Raw genomic sequence first — 20,684 nt, forward strand, 5'->3', positions numbered from 1 at the left:
CAAGGCATATACTAATTATGATAATAGAAGATCATAATAATTCAACTTTAACTTTTTGCTTTCTGTACACAAACATGGAGGAAAATTGCAAATTGAGTTTTACATATTAGCCTAAAATAATACAACTTATAATAATTTTTTATTTGTTCTGTTTTTCATGAATGCTTTGTTGATTGACAACCATGTTGTATCAGTTTAAATTTGATGTATCAAATTGGGGCCACTTAACAGCAAATTCTCAGCTGCTTTTTGTGGCCCATCCGGCCCAGTCTGGGCACTGCTGGACAGTCAGTGTGTGGGAGTGAAGGAGTGACGTGTGGACCCACTAACTGGCTTTTAGGATTTAGGGAGTTAATATATATGAACTGGTCCTGCGGTCAGATTATATAAACCATCTCCGCCCTCTTTTAGGGGCAAACATCTGCTCAGGCTGAAACTGCAGATCGTGAGATGATGCTGCATGAGTTTCCGGTTGGTAGTTGCAACTCTGAGTGACTCTCAGACTCTTGTTTCCGCATGTAGATGGCTTAGACCTTTAATAAACATGAAAATCAGCCCATAGGTGAAAATCCAGGCTCTCTCTCACACAAACACACACACACACACACACACACACACACACACACACACACACACAAACACCCTCCACTGCCCTCCACTGCATCAGTCTGTTTATCACTTGTGGCAGAGGAAGTGGTTTCTCTAGCGTGTTTGAAACCTGAAAAACTTCAGCAGACAGGAAGCTGCTGCTCTGACAGGAAACTCTAACCAACTGCCAATGAGTCGCACATGCATACAGAACTGATCAGTGACCATGCTGAGAAAAATACCTCAGTCAGAGGTTTTATTCCAGATGTGCAGGTGTGAACCATCTCAGGTGTTTGAGTGTGAGGGTCTAACACAGCACAGCCACTTCATCAGAAACACCTGCCTTGTAGTTGATGGTCAGTCAGAGGCTGTAGATCTTCTGCTGATGCACAGTATGTGTTAGTTTGTGTTTTGAGCCTAACCTGAATCACTCTGTTGGGTAATTCACCACAGTCTGATTATGGAAGATGATCTACATCCTTCAGCATCATCATGTTTTGAGTCTGAAACTTACCTGCATGCAACAAACTTCTGTCCAACACTGACCCTCAACATCATCACACTGACTGGTGGATGTGCCAAGCCCAAAATATAACGGTTGTTACTGATGGTTTTGGCTAGTCAGAATCCAGATTTAAACATGTAAAGAATATTTGCTCTCATATTAAACACAAACTAGCTCAGCAATGTTTTTAGCTGTTTGAGGCCGTCAGTGGTGAGTGGATCAATACTGACTCTTATTTCTGTAAAAGACCGTCTGGAAATTTACACACAACTTCAACATTTAAAGAATCAAAGGGAAAACATCTTACATATTAAGTTAGTTCACCTATTTGTTTAATGATTTGTTGTTAAGAACATTAAAAAAAATGTTTTGCCATTTTGGGCCCATTTGTTTCTGAGGAGTGTACTCACAATAACAGCTGGCATTAGAGCACAGAAGAACATTTAACACACTATAAAAACACGCCATAATAAAATAATCAGCAAACTAAATTCTGCTTTAACAAGTGTATTAATTAAACAATGTTTTCAAATGACATTTAACCATTTTTAAAATCTGGATGAACTTCCATACTGCGCTATTGTCAACTGTGCTGATATAGTGAGATGTTTGCTTCTCCTGTTTAATCCTAAAACTGTGATTCTGCACATGCAGTGTTATTTTTGGCCAAACATATTAAATATTCTGTTGGCTGCTGCGCTTATGGCACTCAGCAGATGCTCCTCTCCAGGGTAATCACTGCTACACTGGGGGAAGAATGTAGAGCTAGGAGGATGTAAAAAGATGGTTTTTAAAGGGCTCTATATAGAACCATGAACACTCACAGAACCGTCTGCATGCTTAAATGGTTCTTTGCATGGCAACCAAAAAGGGTTCTGCTATTGTTTTGAGGTCAAGCTTGTATACAATAGTAGTGGTGCTATATAGAACCATATACAACACATTCTCCCTCAATCAGAACGATTTCACCATGCAAAGAAACTTAAATCATGCAAAGGGTTCTTTGAGTGTTCATGATTCTACATAGAACAACTGTCTTTACTAAACAACCATCTTTTTACAGTGTGTATAGCATGACAGGCTCGTCCGGATGGGGAATCGAACCCCAGTCTGGTCTGAGGAGGGTGTCAGTGGAGCTATACCAACTGATACAGTACCACTCTGCTATCCTGAACAGGTTCATAGTTTCTGTCCCATTTTCTCTCAAGAGTTAGCTTTAACCCCTTACATGAACAGGGTCCACCGGTGGGCCCAAAGTTAACAGTGGACAATAACAGCTTTAGTGACTAAACGTGTTTAGGGTTCAGAATGTGCTGAGTGTTAGAATAACTCACCACAGCTTAATTTTAAAGGATGGACTTTATTGGTTTTTGTGTAAAAACCACTGCTGAAACACACACACCAGCGCAACACACACCACCACATTAATGTCACCGCGATGCTGAAAATGGACCACCACCCCAACAGCGTCAGCCGTGGTTCTGTGGTGGTCCTGTTCCACTGACGGACAGGGTAGAGGGGGCCGATAAACTGTGCAGCAGCAGATGAGCTACAAACCTTCAGAGTGCACCTCTATGGTAGACGTTTCTGATAAAATGGCCACTAAGCGTAGGTGTACATGAGCATAGCTGCCAGGAAACCTCCTCACGACTTTTTATTCTCACACATGCACCGTTCTTCTCAACCTTTGCCTCTTCCTCCCACAACCTGACAGACTTCCTGTGAACAACACCCAGAAACAAAGAAAGAAAACACGTCGTCCACCAGCCGAGCGCTGCACCGCAAGTGTGGAGCACTGTTGTTTGAACCTGTGAAAGATTTATGGACTTTATTCTGGACTTCAGCTCACAGGACTGATGTGGATGTGCTGACCAAGCGAGGGTGATCAGGAGCATCAGAGAGCTTTGTATCATCTACATCACTGTAGAGGCTCAGAAGATACTAGACTCTCCAGCAGAACTGTTACCCAGAACTCTGAGAGAAGATAATCTCAGCTAGTATCACTCAGGGCTTCCTTTAACATTGATCTAAGCAAAAATTGAGCTTGAACGTGCAACAGGAAGTGGCTATGAAGCAGAGCAAGAGGTGGTTAGGTTGAAAAGTCTGAAAAGAGGGACCACCTGAACGAGACTGGGGTCAATGCACCTGCTCCTCAGACAGACCTGAGATATCTGCAGACTTTACATCTCACAAATCATCAGTGACTCATTAGGCCACCAAAAAAGCCAGAGAAGAAAAGATGGGCATAAACAAAGAGCCTGAAATTGAGCAGACGTCTCCACCACACGAAGAGGAAGCAGCAGCTCAGAGGAACTGCCCAGCTGAGGGTGAAGCAGAACAACCCGAGGATGGAAACAATCCACTGAGCACATACAAGTGGCACACAGGGGCGAAGAGTGAGGCCAGCAATCAGGGCACCTTCGAGAGGCTGGAGAAAGGAGCCGCCAATAAATGGAGCAAAATGCAGAACTGGAGAAAAGCTCTGAGTGAGGATTCTGGAGATAAGTCCTCCAACAGCGCGGCGGCTAAAGGAGGAGAAAGCCCCACAAAGCCAGAAAAACCGGCAAGCTCAAGGAAGAATCCGTTCCGCAGGGCTTTATCTGAGCCGCCCGGGGCCCTGCTGTCCTCCGTCCTCTCCCCATCCACTTCAGCGTCCGGCGAGGCTTCTGGAGAGACGGCTCAGAAAGGAAAACTCAGGAAATACCTGCACCAGGTGTCACAGAAACTCAAACGGCCTCGACTGCAGCCACGCAACAACACAGAGCAAGGTAAGAAACGAATGAAGTCTAAAAATCTGCTCACTTTTGAGCTCTTTTACAGAAGCCTTGGGCATTTTCTTTGTTTCACAGCCGGCCGAGTCCCTGATAGGGAGCTTTAGGCTTATTTTTAGCGGTACAATAGTGGCCTCTAGTGGTGGACACTCTTTACTCTAATTTTTTAAAAGATGCAAAAAGAGAAAAAGTGTTTCTGCAGAAAGACGGAGAGTCTGGAGCTAAATGTCCATGAATAACGGAAGCTGATGGATGTTAGAAAGACAGAACCAGCAGCAGAGCGTCCAAAAGATAAACAGAGCTGATAAAATCTCGTCCGCTCTGCTTCACTTCAAAGGAGGCACGAGTAACAAGTTAGCATGGAGTTCAGATATTTACACAGACTGAGTTACAGTCTCAGAGTGAAGCCTGCAGAATCTGCTATAGAACTCTGATTGGATCTGCATGTTGATATGAAGTTCAAAGCTTTTGGAAGAATAAATGTAAACATCATGTAGTAGCTTTCCTCTTTCTGTTTGAATTTTGCTGCATTTTTATTTTTCTAAAATCAGATGTCAGTCCAGTGGAGCCAGCGCCAGCGGCCCTCGAGCCCACCCGGCTCTCCTGGAGCCCCCCGCAGGACATCCCCGTGTGGGACATCAACTACTGCGTCCTGCAGGACGGACAGATCATCATCCCCCGCGAGGAGGAGGTACAAATACCCATAACTCACTGATCCCCATTCCACCAGTTTTTACATTCTGATTAAAGCGATAGTTTAGCCCAAAATCTAATTTACACAACCCACACCACACTACCCCCCAGTGCAGCACATTAGACAAGACATGTTTGACAACTGAAGCTTATGAATATACAGCATTATATAAACGCAGCATTTTCAAAAATCCATCTAAATTAGAAAATTAAAAAATCTCAAGAACACTCACATGACAGTTCTAGATCTGTAGAGGTTCACAGTACTTTATAAGAGTAGATGTCAAAGAACTTTAGGCCTCATTCTCCAAGATCTTCTTAAGTGTGGTCCTAAGAAAAAGTCCACGTCAGATTCATGACATGTTCTCAAAGTGCAGAACTGTTTTCACCTTTGTGCTCTTGAGTGTGTGTGAGATTCTGTTCTTTCCCAAGAACAAATCCCACATATGAAAACATTGGTGAATGTCAGAATCTTTGTCAAAACTGCATAAGTGGGTTATAAGAAGAAATTTCTTCTTAAAACGGTTTCAGAATGAGGACCAATGTGAGGATATTATCTAAAATTCTAAAAGCCTGCTGCTTGCTGCTGTGGGTTTGCTTACATTGCCACAGAGATGCTGTCATCTCTGAAACGTCTACCCGGTCCTGATGAGGCAGGCAGAGTTTGTAGCCTCTCACTTCATTTGAACGATGGAGTTCAGGGACTTTGGTTACTGATCATCACGTCACAGATCTGTAGAATCATTGCAGTCGAGTGGATACGCCATTCAAAGATCTGAGTGCTGTACATGTTGTCTCGGGTTTAATGAAAAAGTGAAGCTAAATTAAATCAAAAACGTGATCTCCAAAATCGACCCTAACTGATGAACACGTGTAAACAACCGGCAATATTTCAGACAGAGTTCTGCTCAGTGAATGAAAACAGAAACAATCAGGTGCAAAAAAAACATTGTGATGTCAGTGATCTAAACAAACTGCATTTTATGTGTAAATATTCAGTTACATTTGGGCGGGGCTTCAGGCAGGCAGTTAGCACCATGCTAATTCGTGGGGTATAAGCTTCTATTACTTGTTAGCTACGCCCTGAGATGGACTGGTGACCTGTCCAGGGTGTATCCTGCCTTCCACCCAGTGACCGCTGGGATAGGCTCCAGCCCCCCGATGACTCAGAAGGATAAGTGATTTAGAAAATGTGTGTGTGTGTGTGTGTGTGTGTGTGTGTGCACTTGTTAGCTACATTAGCTTTTTAGCTTCAGTGCTAAAACTAAAGCAAACTTCTGATACCAAACATCCTGGCTGATGTACTACATTCTTGATAAATTGTGTGTTTGGTTGAGAGGGGGTTTGATTTACTGCCTGAACTATCGCTTTAACTGAATATCAGTAGAACTTGTAAAGGCATTTTTCACGACCATCATAGTTGACTGAGGTCAGTTTTCTGTCCAGTGAGTAAAACTTGCTGTGTGTATCTGTAAACCCAACCCCCTTACTTTCCCCATTACCCCGATACCTCCCACCAATACCTCCCCCCGAATACCTCCCCCACTCTCCAGCCACTGATGCGGATGAGGAACCGTGCAAGCAGCTGTCTGTCCAGCCTCAGCCTGCAAAACCTCTGCGAGAGCCACACCAACCTGGGTGAGTGTTCTAGCTCTGCTAATGGCAACAAGACATCACACATAAACAAAACTGGAAAACTGTGGTTGTGAAATCTGATTGGCTGAGCTGTGTTGTAAAGTTTTTGGGACTACAGGATGATGATGATGAAGATGATGATGATGATGATGATGATGATGATGTATAAACCTGCACACAGTTAGTATAAATAAACTGGATCAGCAGACAGTTCTGATCACATTATAGAGCACAAAAACATCTTTAATAGCATCTTGACCCACTATTTTCAGTTTGTCATCAATTTTTTACAGAATGTATAATTTAGATGTCAAACATTCCTAGTCTTTGAAAATTTATATTTTAATACATTGAAATTAATAAACAACTATTAATTAAAAAAACTTGGATAATGTTAAATAAATATATTATAATCAAACTGAGGCCTCTTTCAGTCTTTGTCTCAAAGATTCCATTTTAATAAACATTGATACAGGATGATAAAATGAAAACGACTGAAATGTCACTTGAAAGTTATATAAGTTAAATAGTTACTGTGATTACGTTACTTGCATGACAATGTTGTGTATATTCATTTTATGATATTATTATTAGTATTAGACTATTAGTATCAGTATGTCACTGATAACAGCAATACCAATTTAAAGAAGACAACAACATTCAAATTAACCACCAAGTTAGTGCTGATGTCAGATAATCAGCGGCTAAATAATATTTTTTCTTCAGTAAGCTAAAGGAGGCCTTTAGTCTCATGTCTGGGGGGATATCTTTCCCCAGATGTCTAAAATGAAGTACTTTTCTTGAACTTAAGGGCACAAAAGGAAGCGACATAATGATTTTCACATGAGAAATGTAGTTAACAGTACACTGTGGTTGCCAAGCAACAAAAATAATCAGTTTCATGAAAATCACAATGTCTGAATGATTATAGGATGATGCCAGTTTTGAGATGCTGTTAGAGTGGGCAGTGAAAGTAAGTGATCCAGTAACTTAACCAAGTGGGGTAACTCTGCCCCCTGGGTTAGACCCCTCCCCACCTTATTATCTCTCCTGGTCCGAATCTAATTTCAACACGTTTACTGAGTGTCTGTGGTCTGACTAATTCTGAAATCTGATCTAGATCACTGCATTCCTGAGATTTATTCCCCAAAGCAGTGACAGAACTGTTAGTCAGTGGATAAAATGGGTTTGTTTTTGTATGTTAACTGTCTAATCACTGCCTCTCATTGCTTCTTACTTTAAAACCTGATTTTGGTCTCTTTATCTTCCAAAGCAGATTTAAATTATATATCCTGAAAAAAGGCAGAACATGAACCCTTGAAGAACCATCTTTTGTAAGAGTGTACTTGTTCTTGTACAACTTAATATAAAAGCATAGAGCATTATTATCCAATGACTAATAATAAGGTCAGATTTTTTGGGGAATAAATCTCAGGAATGCAGTGATCTAGATCAGATTTCAGAGTTAATCAGAACACAGACACTCAGTAAATGTGTTGAGATTAGATTTAGACCCTCTTTTGTCCAGAAGAGATAATAAGAGGGGGAGGGGCCTAAACTGGGGGGCCAAGTTACCCCACTTAGGTAAGTTACTGGGTCGCTTACTTTTAATCCCCACTCTTACAGCATCTCAAAACTGGAAATTTAAAAACAGCATCATCCTATAATCAGTCAGACATAGTGATGTCCATGAAATTGATTAATTTTGTTGCTTGGCAAATTGGCAAACATACTGTTTACTACATTTCTCAGTGTAAAAATGATTATGTTGCTCCACTTTGTGCCCTCACATCACTGTCTCTCATTGCCTCTCATTGTTACTTTAAAACCTGATTTAGGTCTCGTTGCGTTCTAAGGCAGGTTTGAATCATAAACCCTGAAAAAAGCTTCTTTATCTGCTTGTTGAGGATCCTGCGTGTTCCAGTCTCAGTAATTAGAGCGAGAGATAATTGTGACTTACGCTGTGATGTTACATTCACAGAGGAAATAGCTGACGTGATTGCACGTACGTGTGGCTGTCAAATTGTTTCCTCTAAATTTTGGGAGATAATATCATCGTGACTGGGTGTTCCAGACCCCTCAGTCGAACGCTGTCTGCTCTGCTTCATACAAGCACCAGATTCACTTTAATAAAACACAGCGGAGCCACAGAACCGCACTGATGAGTCTGAATTAGACGGCGAGAACCGAGCACTGTTTACGGTCGTGAAGATGGTCTTCAGGCGGTGGATTGTCTGTGGTGGGGGGCTTGGTAAGCAGAGATTTTTCTGTGAGTCAGTCTGGTCTGTCAGGTCTTAAATCAGTCTGTTGTTCCGGAGATCATAATTCAGCAAGGTGATAAATAATCCAGTTTACAGTTCTGTTTAGTTCCTCTCCTGAAACTATAGTTCACAGTGTTTAATAATGAAGCTCAAAGCTGTTGTGATATTTCTTTAATAACATACTTAATAAACAGATACTTTTCACTGTAGCACTATTTGAAGTGAATAATCTTCCCCATGTGCTGGACGCTGTAAGCAGCTGTTGAGAGTTGAGAGAAACTATGTAGTTGGTGCTCCAGCTACAGACCACATCCTGTCTTATGGTGAAACCGAGCTTTCTTGGTTTTTAGCAGATGCTCGTCTGATTGCAACACACACACTTCTGTAAGAGCTCTTAAACAATATTACACAAAAAATACAATTGCTAGTAAAAATGTACACATAATAATAAAACTAAATTGTATATTTAACATCCAGATGTGTAAGATCATGTGAATGTAGCTCTGAAGGACTGAAATGACTGCATTTCCTGTGATGGTTTAAACGAATCTGCCGTTTAGTGCTGACAAGCTGATCGTCCCTGCATCACCTCAGAACTACACAAACAGGAAGACAGTCTGCAATCTCACACACTCAGCATGACAGACTGTTATCTATAAAACTGACACAATTCACACTACAGGATGCTGATAGCCACGCTAACGTACTTTAGCCCATATATACAGATAACAGTGTCAGGAACCACACACCCATATGAAAAAAGAAATATTCCAAATGTATTTATCAAATATATTTCTGCAATGTATGAAAATGGCCAAAAATGTTTATTTATTTGTTTGTATTTATTTGTAGTTGTCATGAAGATTACAGATGTAACTAAACGATACTGACTTCTGTGATCTGCATTGTACTTTACATTAACCATGTACGTACGCAGTAAGCTCCTCTCACACAATGTATTTCAAATAAACAAGGTATCAAATCATAACTGCATTTTCACAGAATATCAATACCTACAACACTCGCTTTTGTCATGTTAAAGGTTCCTTTACTAATATTTCAAATTAAGATACTGGAATACAAATTCATTTCAAAAGGTATCAAACAGTGAAGTGCATTAGGCAGGATTTGGGCTGTTTTTTATACATTTTCAAATGAATTTGATGAATACATTTTTGTCTATGTGTAATATTTTCTCATACATTTTAAACATAAATGTATTTTAAAATACATTTGGTTAATATGGCAATACATTGTGAAATACATTTTAGTGTTTGGAATGTATTACAAATAAACAAAAATATATTACAATTTTTTTCCATAGGGGTAATCAAGTCTGTTCCCGGCTAACGGGGAATGTTCTCACAACTTTGGCTAGCAATACCTAATAATGTTATAAACAAAACCTTTTAATCTAATGTTCATAGAATGCTTTAAGCATGTTTATCATTTCAAATATTGTTCCTAACAGGTTACATTTTAAATAAGACATCATGTTTTAACTGCAACGTTCAGAGGATGTTTTGAGGGCCGCAGATTATGTTACATGAAGATGTTTTTAGAGAACATCATTCTAACTTTAAGAAGGACTTTCTGGGAACAAAGAACTTCCCACTGAAAACTTAGAACATGTGCATAATAATGAAAACTTCCACACACTTTGAGGCATGAAGCTGAAGTTGGCTCCCTATTTGCAGCTCCACATTTACATTTCCTGTTCCACCTTAAATGGTGCACCACTTACATTCTGCACCATTTAAGCAGGAACGGAAAATATAAAAAGGAAGCCAGCTTCACTAACACACCTGAGGCGGGTGTGTGATGATTTAGGCATGCAGTTAGCATTATGCCAATTGGTGGGGCATAAGCTTCCATAACTTGTTAGCTACATTAGCCTTTAGCACTACAACTACAGACTCAACAGACTCAACACTGCACATATCTTGGCTGACTGACAACATTCAGACCCCTCCTTCCTTCTGTGGTTGTAGTGCTAAAGGCAAATGTAGCTAATAAGTAATAAGTAAATGGTTAAGCTGGGTATTTTAGCTCTGTAAATGCTAATACTGAGCTGCTCTGTGTTCTTCAGAATGCACCCCAGACCATGTGGCACCTGTTCCTAACTCAAAAGCCCACAGTGGAGGAGTCAGGGTCAGTATCAGACAATGAATCACAAAGTGCAGCCCTGTCAGCATGAGGTCAGCTTCATATTTCAGCACTTTCCTCTAACAGTCTGTCCACTTATGTCTCATGTTGCTAGGCAAAGATCAAGCGTCGTCTGAACGGTGGAGCTCAGAAAAAACAGCTAAGCCAAACTGGAAGGTAAAGTATAATTTCATCAGCGCCTGACGCATCGTTCAGACCGAACGGCATTTAATTGTAATCATACAGCCCTTTTGGGGCAACTGCTGCTCCTGGAGATATATGTTTCTGCAGAGTTTTTCCAATCACAGTCTTCTACACCCTCTACAGATAAGTAACATCTTCAGAAATCTTTGGCTATGTTCCAACCGCCAGCCTAAATCTGACTTTTAGCATATCCAGGTTGATTTTTGATATATGAAGTCCAATTTCTGCAAACCAGATCCAAACCAATTTGGAGGTGGTTTGAAATGCGAATCAGATTTTTACAGATGTGTCTCAGTCTGGACACTCTAGATGCTCAAAAGTGACCACTGCCATATGTCTCACTGTTTTCACAGGTCTGGCTCTCGGGAATCCCTGTCCATTCCTGTGAGCATTGCAGAGAGTCTAGATTTAAGTGCAGACCGCACAACTGTCATCAGGCCAGTGCATAGCTCCATTCTTGGGGAGAAATACTGCTTTGAGGTGATAAACTCTGAGAACAACCACTGCTTTGGGTGCAGCTCAGCTGCAGAAAGAGACAGGTGGATCGAGAACTTGAGGCGAACTGCGCAACCAAATAAGGTACCAAACAAGCTGAGAATTCTTGAGATATGCGGTCCAACGTTCTCTGAATGCCTTCTTTAATATGAGGTCAATAAATTGTTCCCTCCTAGGACAACTGTGAACGTACAGAGAACTCCCTGAGCCTGTGGGTTTACGAAGCCAAAGACATTCCACCAAAGAGGCGCTACTACTGTGAGATTCATCTGGATGGTACCCTGTTTGCTCGCACTAGCAGCCGTGCTGTGGGCAAGTCATCCCAAGCGAGCGATGGCACCACAAGTGGGGGTGCTGGAGGGAGTGGAAATCAAGGTGGGTGCCAACTCTTCTGGGGAGAGCTATTTGAGCTGGACAACTTACCCCCGGTATCGCAGGTCACTCTGCACCTTTTCCGCGATGATGACCCCAAGAAGAAGCGGCACTCAAAGGACGATTCGGTCATGCATCCTCTTGGCAGCGTGGCGCTGTCTTTGTCAGAGATAAAAGGACGGGCTTTCCAAGAGAAATGGTACCCCCTTGTTCCCTACAAGCCTTCTGGTACCGGTGGAGTGAAAGACCAACTAGGATCGCAAGCTTCGCTTCGGGTAAAAGCCCGCTTCCAGAACCTTCTAGTGCTGCCGATTGAAAAGTACAAGGAATTTGCAGAGTATGTAACTGTGGGGTATGTGGGGATGTGCAGCAGCTTGGAACCCCTTCTGAACGTCAAGGACAAGGAAGAGTTAGCAGGAGCTCTAGTACATGTGCTTCAGAGTATAGGGAAAGCAAAGGCAAGTATAACTGGCAACTATATGGCAACACAATCAAGAGTTGACGAGCATCTTTTGCATCTTTCAGTATTTCAATATCAAAATTTCTTGCACCCGCAGGAGTTCTTGATTCACCTGGGCAGTGCTGAAGTCCAGCGTTTGGGGGAGAATGAGGCTCTAATATTCAGAGAGAACACTCTGGCCACAAAAGCAATTGATGAATACATGAAGCTGGTTGGGCAGAAGTATCTGATTGATACTCTCGGTGAGGAATGTTCTAGATCAGCAACCTTCTAATAATCTGGGGCCGGATTCACGAAAGCTTTCGAAAGAATAAACTTGCGGAGGTTCTTAAGACTTAACTTCATTAGAACGTTCATTAGAATGGGTCTTATTCTCCAATCGTTCTTAAGAAGAAATTTCTTCTTTTGAAATGAATAAAGTTTTTTTATTTTGGGATCCGTTGTTAAGCAAGAACAGAATCTACACACACTCAAGAGCACAAAGGTGAGAACAGTTCTGCGCTTTAAGAACACGTCATGAATCTGACATAGACTTTTTCTTATGACTTTTCTCAAGAACACGTTTAAGAACAAACTAAGAAAGATGACATTGGAGAATAAGGCCCAATGTTCTTAAATGCAAGTCTTTAAAAAAAAATCTTAATTGTTTTCTTAAAATTTTCATTGTTTTCTTATGCTGACTGAATTTTTACAGATATAAATGTTGCAAGATATATTTCGAATTTGTATTGATTGGTGTTTCCGATTTTCAATTTAATCACTCAGCGGAACAAAATAGAGGAAAAATTATTCAATTTAATTGCTCAGAGGAACAAAACAGAGGAAAAAATCTAACCCAGAGTTAAATTGTAGCAAACAAGAACGGGAGGTGATGGTGGAAGAACCAGCCAACAGAAAAAAATCTTTTTTAGAAAATATGATATTTGTGGGGCAAAAAGCGAGAGACGAGGAGCAGCAGAAGCAGCTCTGAGTTTGATCAGTTTAGATGATCAACTCGTCGATTAATGAACATTTAAGAACAGAATGTTTTCAAGAATACCACCTGTTCTTAGAACTATTCCTAAGAAAAGAGTTGAGAAAAGAAAATGAGAGAATTTTTAAGAGGTTTTTTCAAGAATAACAGCTTTTCATAACATTTTTCTTAAGAATAAAGTTTAGAAAAAACACATATTTAAGAAGATTTTTCTCTCTAAGACACTTATAGGAATCTGGCTCCTGGTTTTTCCAAATCTTGTTCTTCATTTCTCCACAGTCTCATTGTCTCATCTGCTTTGTTTTTGTACTGTTTAAAAGGGGACATCATTGCTCAACTCTACGCTTCATCCGAAAGCTGTGAAGTAGATCCGCAGAAATGCTCTTCATCCGATTTGCCTGTCAACCAGCAGCACTTAAAGAAGACGTGCAGTGAAGTGGTGCAGAAGATCACTGAGATGCACAGGTTGGAGAGAGAACATTGTGTTGAAAAGCTTAGACCAGCTTAGGGTCACTTAAAAAAATTAAGGCAGATCTTTGCAGATTATTATGTAGGTTAAGAAAGAGTAGTCTTTGTGTGAAGTACTTAATTTTATGTATGGAAAAAATACATTTTACAAATAAAGGCAACTTAATTTTGCAAGCAAAGTTAACTTTTGTAATTTAACTTAAATAATTTAACTTATTTTTTATGTATTGTTAAAAAATGAAATGTTGGATTTACCTAAAAAATATATGTCAAGCGGTTCCACACAGCTGGATTAAGTAGCTGTAAAGATATTCAGTTGAGTAACATGTACTCAGTGAATTCATGTAAATCACAGTGTTTACAATTACATTGCATAAATTAAATTAAATTAAATTACAATCCCTGAACTGTTATGTTATGCTGTTCGAAAAATAGATGCTCAAATCCAGATTCAGCGAAGCCCATTGTTTATCTGCTTCACCCACAATCAGCTGCTCTCTTTGGTGCTCTTAAGTAACTAGAGCTGCAGCACTGCTCTGCCTCAGGGTGGCGCTGTAGCAGACTGGTTCACCCAGTCGGTCCTTCATAGCCTAGAAAATATGTGCTGCAGCAGATCTGTAAATCTGAAAACTTCCAAACTAGAACAGAGCATTTACAGAAGAAGAACTGATAAAACAAACATTTACTGCCAGTGAGTTAGCAGCCAGAAAACATGGGACCTCCGGGGTTTTTCACACACTGGTTGTAATCTTTTTCCACACTGTGTCTCTCTCTCTGGTGTTCGCAGGTCGTTTCCTGTGGAACTGAATGAAATCTTCTCCAGCTGGGTGTCGGACTGTGAGGAACTTAGACGAGAAGAAATTGGGCACCGCCTCATCACTGCGTCTCTGTTTCTGCGGTTCCTCTGCCCAGCCGTCCTCAGCCCGTCACTGTTCGGACTCACCCAGCCATACCCAGAACCCAACACCCTGCGCACACTCACTCTCACCGCAAAGGTCGTACAGAACCTCGCCAACTTCACCCCGTGAGTAAACCGTGCAGCTCCTCTGTATGCTAACGTAATGTAGACGCTTGGTGCGTTAGCTGAGTTCCTGAGTATCTGCAATGTAACTTTACAGATTAGTTTGATGAAGGTAGCTGATGATGAGCAGAGCTTTCAAATTCCACCTGCCTCTCATGTAGATTTGGGGAGAAGGAGGAGTACATGTTCTTCATGAACGACTTCCTGGAGCAGCACTGGGAGCTCATGAGGGGGTTCCTGAAGAGGGTATCAAACCCTGACAGCGAGCTGGACATGGCACGCTTTGACGGCTATGTTGATCTGCCTCTACGCCTCGCCGTTCTTCATGGCCTGCTGGTGGATATCATCTCCCCCATGGAGCAGGTGAGACATTTAACAGGTTCATTATTGTTGTTCTGGGTTCTAAACGATCAGCTGAAAAGAAATAAAATGGGTAACACTTTCTTTTACAGTCTCTTACATTACCCAGGTCAGTGTGAAGTACTAACCCCAAAAGTACTAAGTAATCATTTTGGGTAACATGATTGTAATTTCTAAGGCAGTTTAACTAAATTACACTGAAATGCCCAACAGGTTCTAGATATTTACTGGTACAAACTCCACTCCTCACTCCTACTGTGTAATTAGGTTGGGTAAAAAGTATGAGGTATGTAAACAGCAGGTTTGCCTGTTTATTAGCTAAACTAATCTATTAGATAAACTAATGTGAATCTGTGCCACAGTGATTTTTTATTGTGGTTCTACTGAGTTCTAACTGTTTACTTTACAAAATAATCTTTGTATTTGCACTGTTGTTTTACTCCATACCGACTCGCTACTCTGCGAAGCTTCTAATTTACGTTCCTGTCTAAACATTGACATTACAGAGAAATTCACCTCATTCCTCCAAATCATTATGAGATATTTTACTCTGTCCTTTATCAGCTTGATCTCCAGAATAGTCTTGGAACTTAACACTATTTTACCTAAATTGATTACACAGTAGCCTACACCTAGTTCATATCTAGAACTTGTTTGGTGTTTCAGTAATATAGTTCAACTATGTAGTACTTTGGAGTTTGCACCTCCCCCTACCTGGCTCTGTTCTATATCTAGAACTTAAAGTGCTCTAAAAGAAAGCGTTACCATAAAACGTAATAAGCAATTATGTTTAACCACTTAAAATCCCAGGTTTATTACACACTGAAGCTTATTATTCAGTAACTACATGCACTTCAATGCAAACTGACCGAGCTGTTCTTAGATTATAGACGTGTGTATTAAAGCTTTGGGCCTGCTGGCGGGCTTACGGCCATTTAAGGGGTTTAGTTGATAATTAAGTAAAATGTGGTGGGTCCAGGGTGTTTGAGTGCATTTCATTTTTACTTAATTATCAATTAAACCCCTTAAATGGCCATAAGCCTGCCAGCAGGCCCAAAGCTTTATTACACACTTCTATAATCTGAGAACAGCTCGATCAGTTGCTAACTGCATGCTTGTAAAAATGGACAAAAGTATGCGAAATTGCAAAACTGTAGCAGCCTCCTTGAAGCCTGAATTTTGTCCATTTTTATAAATAACAGTACATCAGGAAACAAAACCACATTACTACACGGCCTCATTTGATTTTCAGCAGAACTTTAACTCTCTGGGGTCTGAGGTCATTTTCTTGATTTGTGCATATCTTTTTAAATTCTCCTTTAAGGGCTCTTCATATAAGATGATACTCAGATGTTTCATATCAAAATGTTTTGTTATCTTCATCACTACTTTCCAAAACCACTGCAGCAACTTCAGCAGCTATAAACTCTCTGCATGCGATTTCACGTGTCTCTGATGTGGACTGAATAAGGAATGAAGGGTTTCCAGCGTGATGGGTCAGTCCTTAGTGATTTCCTGAGTGTACATTGGTCAGTTTCACACAGAATGTAGACGGGCACCTGGGGCACCTGATTCCACCAGTTCCACACGGTGAGAGGCAGATGACGTGTATCTCAGCCCCTCTTTATAGCCTCATAACTCCAGATGCAAGTCACGTATGATCTCGTGATAAGATAGAATTGAAAGGGCGACTCTACAAATTCAGGAAATGTTTGAACTGGATTTCTGTGCTGCATCAGCACAAAGATATTAATAGAAACACAGAGAAACATCGGATTTGATGCACTGGCAACCCCAGACAGTTAAAGATTAAATTGCTGAAACACTGAAGTGTTAAACATTAAATATGTTTCTGTTTCTTTCAGGATACAATTGACAGCCTGCAGCCCCTCCCATCGATCTTGAACCAGATTACGGATCATCTCGGCCCAGATGCTCCACGGATCACCTGCAGCAGGTCAGCAAACAGCTACACAAACACTGACATGCTAATGTTTGTTTGTAATCAGCAGTCAGTCAATCCCTGATACAAACAGGCGACTGTGTTTAGCATGATTTTGTTCTATTTGCAATTTTCTCACCACAATTAAAATGGATTTGTACCAAAGTTTCAGTCCTGGGCAGCCGAAGCCCACATACGTCCCCCCACGAGACCTGGCCAAGTACAGCCCGCTGAACAAATCCCTGCAGCACCTTCCGACTGACTCCAAACCGAGCCACAGCAGAGACCGGCAGAGGAAGCAGGTGACGAGGACACAGAGTGTTCCAACACGGAAGCATTTTCAACCTCTGAAGAGACAGACCAGCAGCGAACAACTGCAAAAGAACAAACCAGAGTCTGAAGAGGACGCTGGTCCACCCATGGACATCTCATTACCAGACGTGAGTCACTCGAGTCGTCCAGCGTCGCTGTTCTGTGTTTTTGATCTGTGCAGCAGGAGGTAACAGTGACTGTCTCTGCTTACAGAATGCTCGTGTTAAAGGTCCACCTGCTCCGGTTCCATGGGTTATTGAACCACATCAGACAAAAACGGAACAGGAGGAGATGAGCCTGCTGGACAGGGTACGTTCAATCACCTGAAGCTGTATTACACAAACACTCAACTCTGATTTAGGACAGTAGCTATTACAGAATAACAGTTCCTAACTTCATAAATTTATTATTAACTCCAGATAAGAAAACAGTATTACACAAACATCCTTACTAGACTAAATCTCCTAAATACTGTCCTAACTTTAGGATAAACCCCTACAGTGTCCTAACGTCTGTTTAAGCATCCACTCCTATCATTTTTAAGCAGCTAGTAGTTAACTACTAGCATAATGACGCTACTGTAAAACGCTGTTTCACTGTGAGAGGTTTTTCTTTTCTTTTTTTGTTTTAAAAATCTCAGACGCTGCAGACTCGACCTCCACCGTCCCTCTTATTACCTTTGTGTGTTAATGTTGATGATAAAATATTACAGTGATGGTGGTAAATAATGAGGAGAGAGAGCAGAACGTGTGTCTGTTGAGGAATAATGTTAGTGCACTCAGCTAAAGCATTTGGGAAATGGAGACTGAAACTGGGAAGCAGCGATGCTCTGATAAACAGCAGGGGGCGCTCTCACAGTATTCACAACTTACAGTTTATCACACTTAAGTTTTGTTTGCCCTTTTTACATCATTAACAGCAGCTGTAACTTATATTTTTAACATTATTTTGATGACGTGTTCACATTTCAGCTGTGTGTGTATGGTCGGTTGCTAGGAAACAGACATGACAGTCTCATGTAGTATTGACGTTGATTGAGTAGATTAAGATTTCCTAGCTGAACATAAGATGCTGTAATATAAGATAAAGCTCCTAAATTAAGATCAGATTTGCTTCTGCAATATGAATTTGTGAAAAATCTTTACTTCATAGATCTTAACTGAGGACTAAAAGGTGGGGATCTGACTATTCCTCCTAGTTCTCTAAATGACAGTATCTAAGGAAGCTCTGTGATGAAACACAGTTCTAACAGAGATGTTGTGGTTCCTCAGCATGTGCAGGAGCTCTCTGAGCTGAGGCAGGGGGTGGAGCAGGTGGCAGAGCGTGAGCTGGAACTGGCGAAGCGTCTGGAGGACTTCATCAGCCAGAGCCACGACCAGAACACACAGCTTCAGGCCGAAGTGCAGGAGCTCCGGAATCTTCTAGCAATGCGTGAAGAGCAGCTTGCCAGCGCCACTTTCAGGTAAAGAATATCAGGATGGGCAGACATGAGCACAAGCGCAGGTTTGGAACCACTGAGCTGCTAATTATTTAATGCAGGTGAAATGACGAGTAGAGAGGCGGCAGCTCTGAGCCTGTAAAGAAGGAATCTGTCCTGTGGCAGCATCCCACTTACAGGATCCTTTAAGCTAAGGAACATAACTATGCTGTTACCCGGGATATAACTCCAGGGGGCAGAGGGGGCTCAGGAATATGCAAAATTCTGATTTCTCAAAAGATAGAACATCAGATTTCAATGAAAACATTACAAAACATAATCAGTCTTTCAGTTTTATAATTCAAGAAAGACCCAAAGCTGCTGAGATCTTTCATCTTCGTGCCTTTTCCAAAGCTTAAACAAATAAAGAGCGACTGCTAAAGCTCTTCTGAGATGAGCAATAATTTACGTTTACACACCATTGATCACGTACCGTCACAGAACACTGGGCCTCATTCACCAACTGTTCTTAAGAAGAAATTTCTTCTTTAAGACCACTTATGCAGTTTTGACGAAGGTTCTGACATTTACCAATGGTTTCTTATATGGGATTTGTGGTAAGAACGGAATCTACACGTATTTAAGAGCACAAAGGTGAGAACAGTTCTTCATGAATCATGAATCTGATGTAGACTTTTCTTAGAACCTTTCTCAAGAACACATTAAAGAACAAACTTGAAGATGTTGGTGGTTGAGGCCTGATGCTTTTCACTGTAAACACAGCGTTACCTTGCTTGGCTATTTACTGGTGATGTGAACTCAGCGGGGCTTTCACAGTTCCTCACTTTTTCTACTGCTGACTTAGTTAGCCAGTACAGCAGGCTGTGGTGAAGATTACAGGTTCAATGCTTCTGAAAAAACAACATGAAAATCACAAACTGCACACACTCACCTAAAGGTAGGACTCTTACAAATTAGACCTAAGCATGGTGTGCTGTAAGCTTTTATAGTTATTAGACAATTAGATGCAAGAACAGCAAACGATCAGCAAATCTATTTCTTATTTCTAGCCTGTTCTGTATTTTGCTGCATGATTGTGATGTAAATAAGTGAGTGATGGAGGAACTGAAGCTGTGCTGGTCTCTCTGCAGGCTGGGGGTGATAGAAGAGGAGCGAGAGGAAGACGAGAGGAAGCTCAGTATAGCTCTGGCTGCTGCAGAGCGGATGAATGTTTTGGTAAGTGCATCTATCAGCACTTTAATTCCAATAGAGGCTGAAATTGCTTCTTATTGGCATCAGAATGTAACAACTGCAGCATTTGCACAGACTCTAATAAGCAGCTGGTGAACTATGAGCCGTTCAGGAAGTGATGTTCACGTGTTGTCATGTTTCAGGAGGAGCAGTTTGCTGGCCTGCTGAACGACATGCAGAAGCTGAACGTGGCCCATAACGACGGCTTGAGAGCATCTTACATCACCACCTAATGCAAGACAGGAGAAACACTGTGTCTGGTTTTGTATGATGTAATATAGCGGCTTTGTACTCATAAATCTTTATGTTTAATGCAAATACTTCTATAAGCAGCCAAAGTCTACTGCAGTGTTAAAAGAGATGAATACGCAGCTCATTACTGCTTACTATTTTGTCTGAAATACCAGTGCGGTTAAAACACCATTTGTATGAATTCTCTGTATGAAAAGTGCAGTTACAAATAAACGATGAATAAATGAAGGTCTGAACTAGACTGAGTTCATTTAAATTAAACATTCTGTGCTGATGGAGAACCATTAATTCTACATTTTACTACTGCAAAGGGTGTTATAGGGCATAGTAAACTGTAGCTGCACACTTAAAAAATTATTTGTCAATGGTTCTATATAAAATCATGAACACTCAGATGATTGATTAAAGGGGTTCTTTACATGGTGAAATGGAGAATGTGCTGTATCTGGTTCTATCTAGCACCAAAAAGGGTTCTGCTATTGTTGCAAGCTTGACACCATAACAATAGAAGACCCCTGTTTGGTGCTACATAGAATCCTTTTCAAAAAGGTTCTATATA

The 20,684-nt window shown here is 41.0% G+C and overlaps 1 protein-coding gene across 2 annotated transcripts; it reads left to right on the forward strand.

Annotated features, from left to right (window-relative positions):
• Positions 1-2,605: 2,605 nt before the first annotated feature.
• rasal3 (RAS protein activator like 3) lies at positions 2,606-20,366 on the forward strand. 2 transcript variants are annotated; one of them, XM_036571507.1, is made up of 17 exons: positions 2,606-3,861; positions 4,416-4,555; positions 6,111-6,195; positions 10,543-10,604; positions 10,714-10,775; positions 11,156-11,381; positions 11,474-12,127; positions 12,227-12,371; positions 13,423-13,567; positions 14,358-14,594; positions 14,753-14,954; positions 16,817-16,908; positions 17,060-17,333; positions 17,419-17,514; positions 18,477-18,667; positions 19,774-19,858; positions 20,017-20,366. In XM_036571507.1, exons 1-17 carry the CDS (start codon positions 3,333-3,335, stop codon positions 20,104-20,106), a joined length of 3,315 nt encoding a protein of 1,104 aa, XP_036427400.1. In that variant the 5' UTR covers positions 2,606-3,332; the 3' UTR covers positions 20,107-20,366. The 2 variants fall into 2 exon arrangements, with proteins under 2 accessions (XP_036427400.1, XP_036427401.1); XM_036571508.1 differs by lacking the exons at positions 2,606-3,861; positions 4,416-4,555; positions 6,111-6,195 and adding an exon at positions 8,204-8,443.
• The last annotated feature ends 318 nt before the right edge of the window (positions 20,367-20,684 follow it).

Source organism: Colossoma macropomum, unplaced genomic scaffold (assembly GCF_904425465.1).
Source record: "Colossoma macropomum unplaced genomic scaffold, Colossoma_macropomum, whole genome shotgun sequence".
Lineage (NCBI taxonomy): Eukaryota > Metazoa > Chordata > Actinopteri > Characiformes > Serrasalmidae > Colossoma > Colossoma macropomum.

What these genes read in the sequence shown, in the direction of transcription:
- rasal3 (XM_036571507.1), top strand. Translation starts at nt 3,333, where the DNA reads ATGGGCATAAACAAAGAGCCTGAAATTGAGCAGACGTCTCCACCACAC. An exon ending in TCATCCCCCGCGAGGAGGAG is followed by an intron (nt 4,556 to 6,110) that starts GTACAAATACCC and finishes CCCACTCTCCAG; the next exon opens with CCACTGATGCGGATGAGGAA. An exon ending in CCCACAGTGGAGGAGTCAGG is followed by an intron (nt 10,605 to 10,713) that starts GTCAGTATCAGA and finishes TCATGTTGCTAG; the next exon opens with GCAAAGATCAAGCGTCGTCT.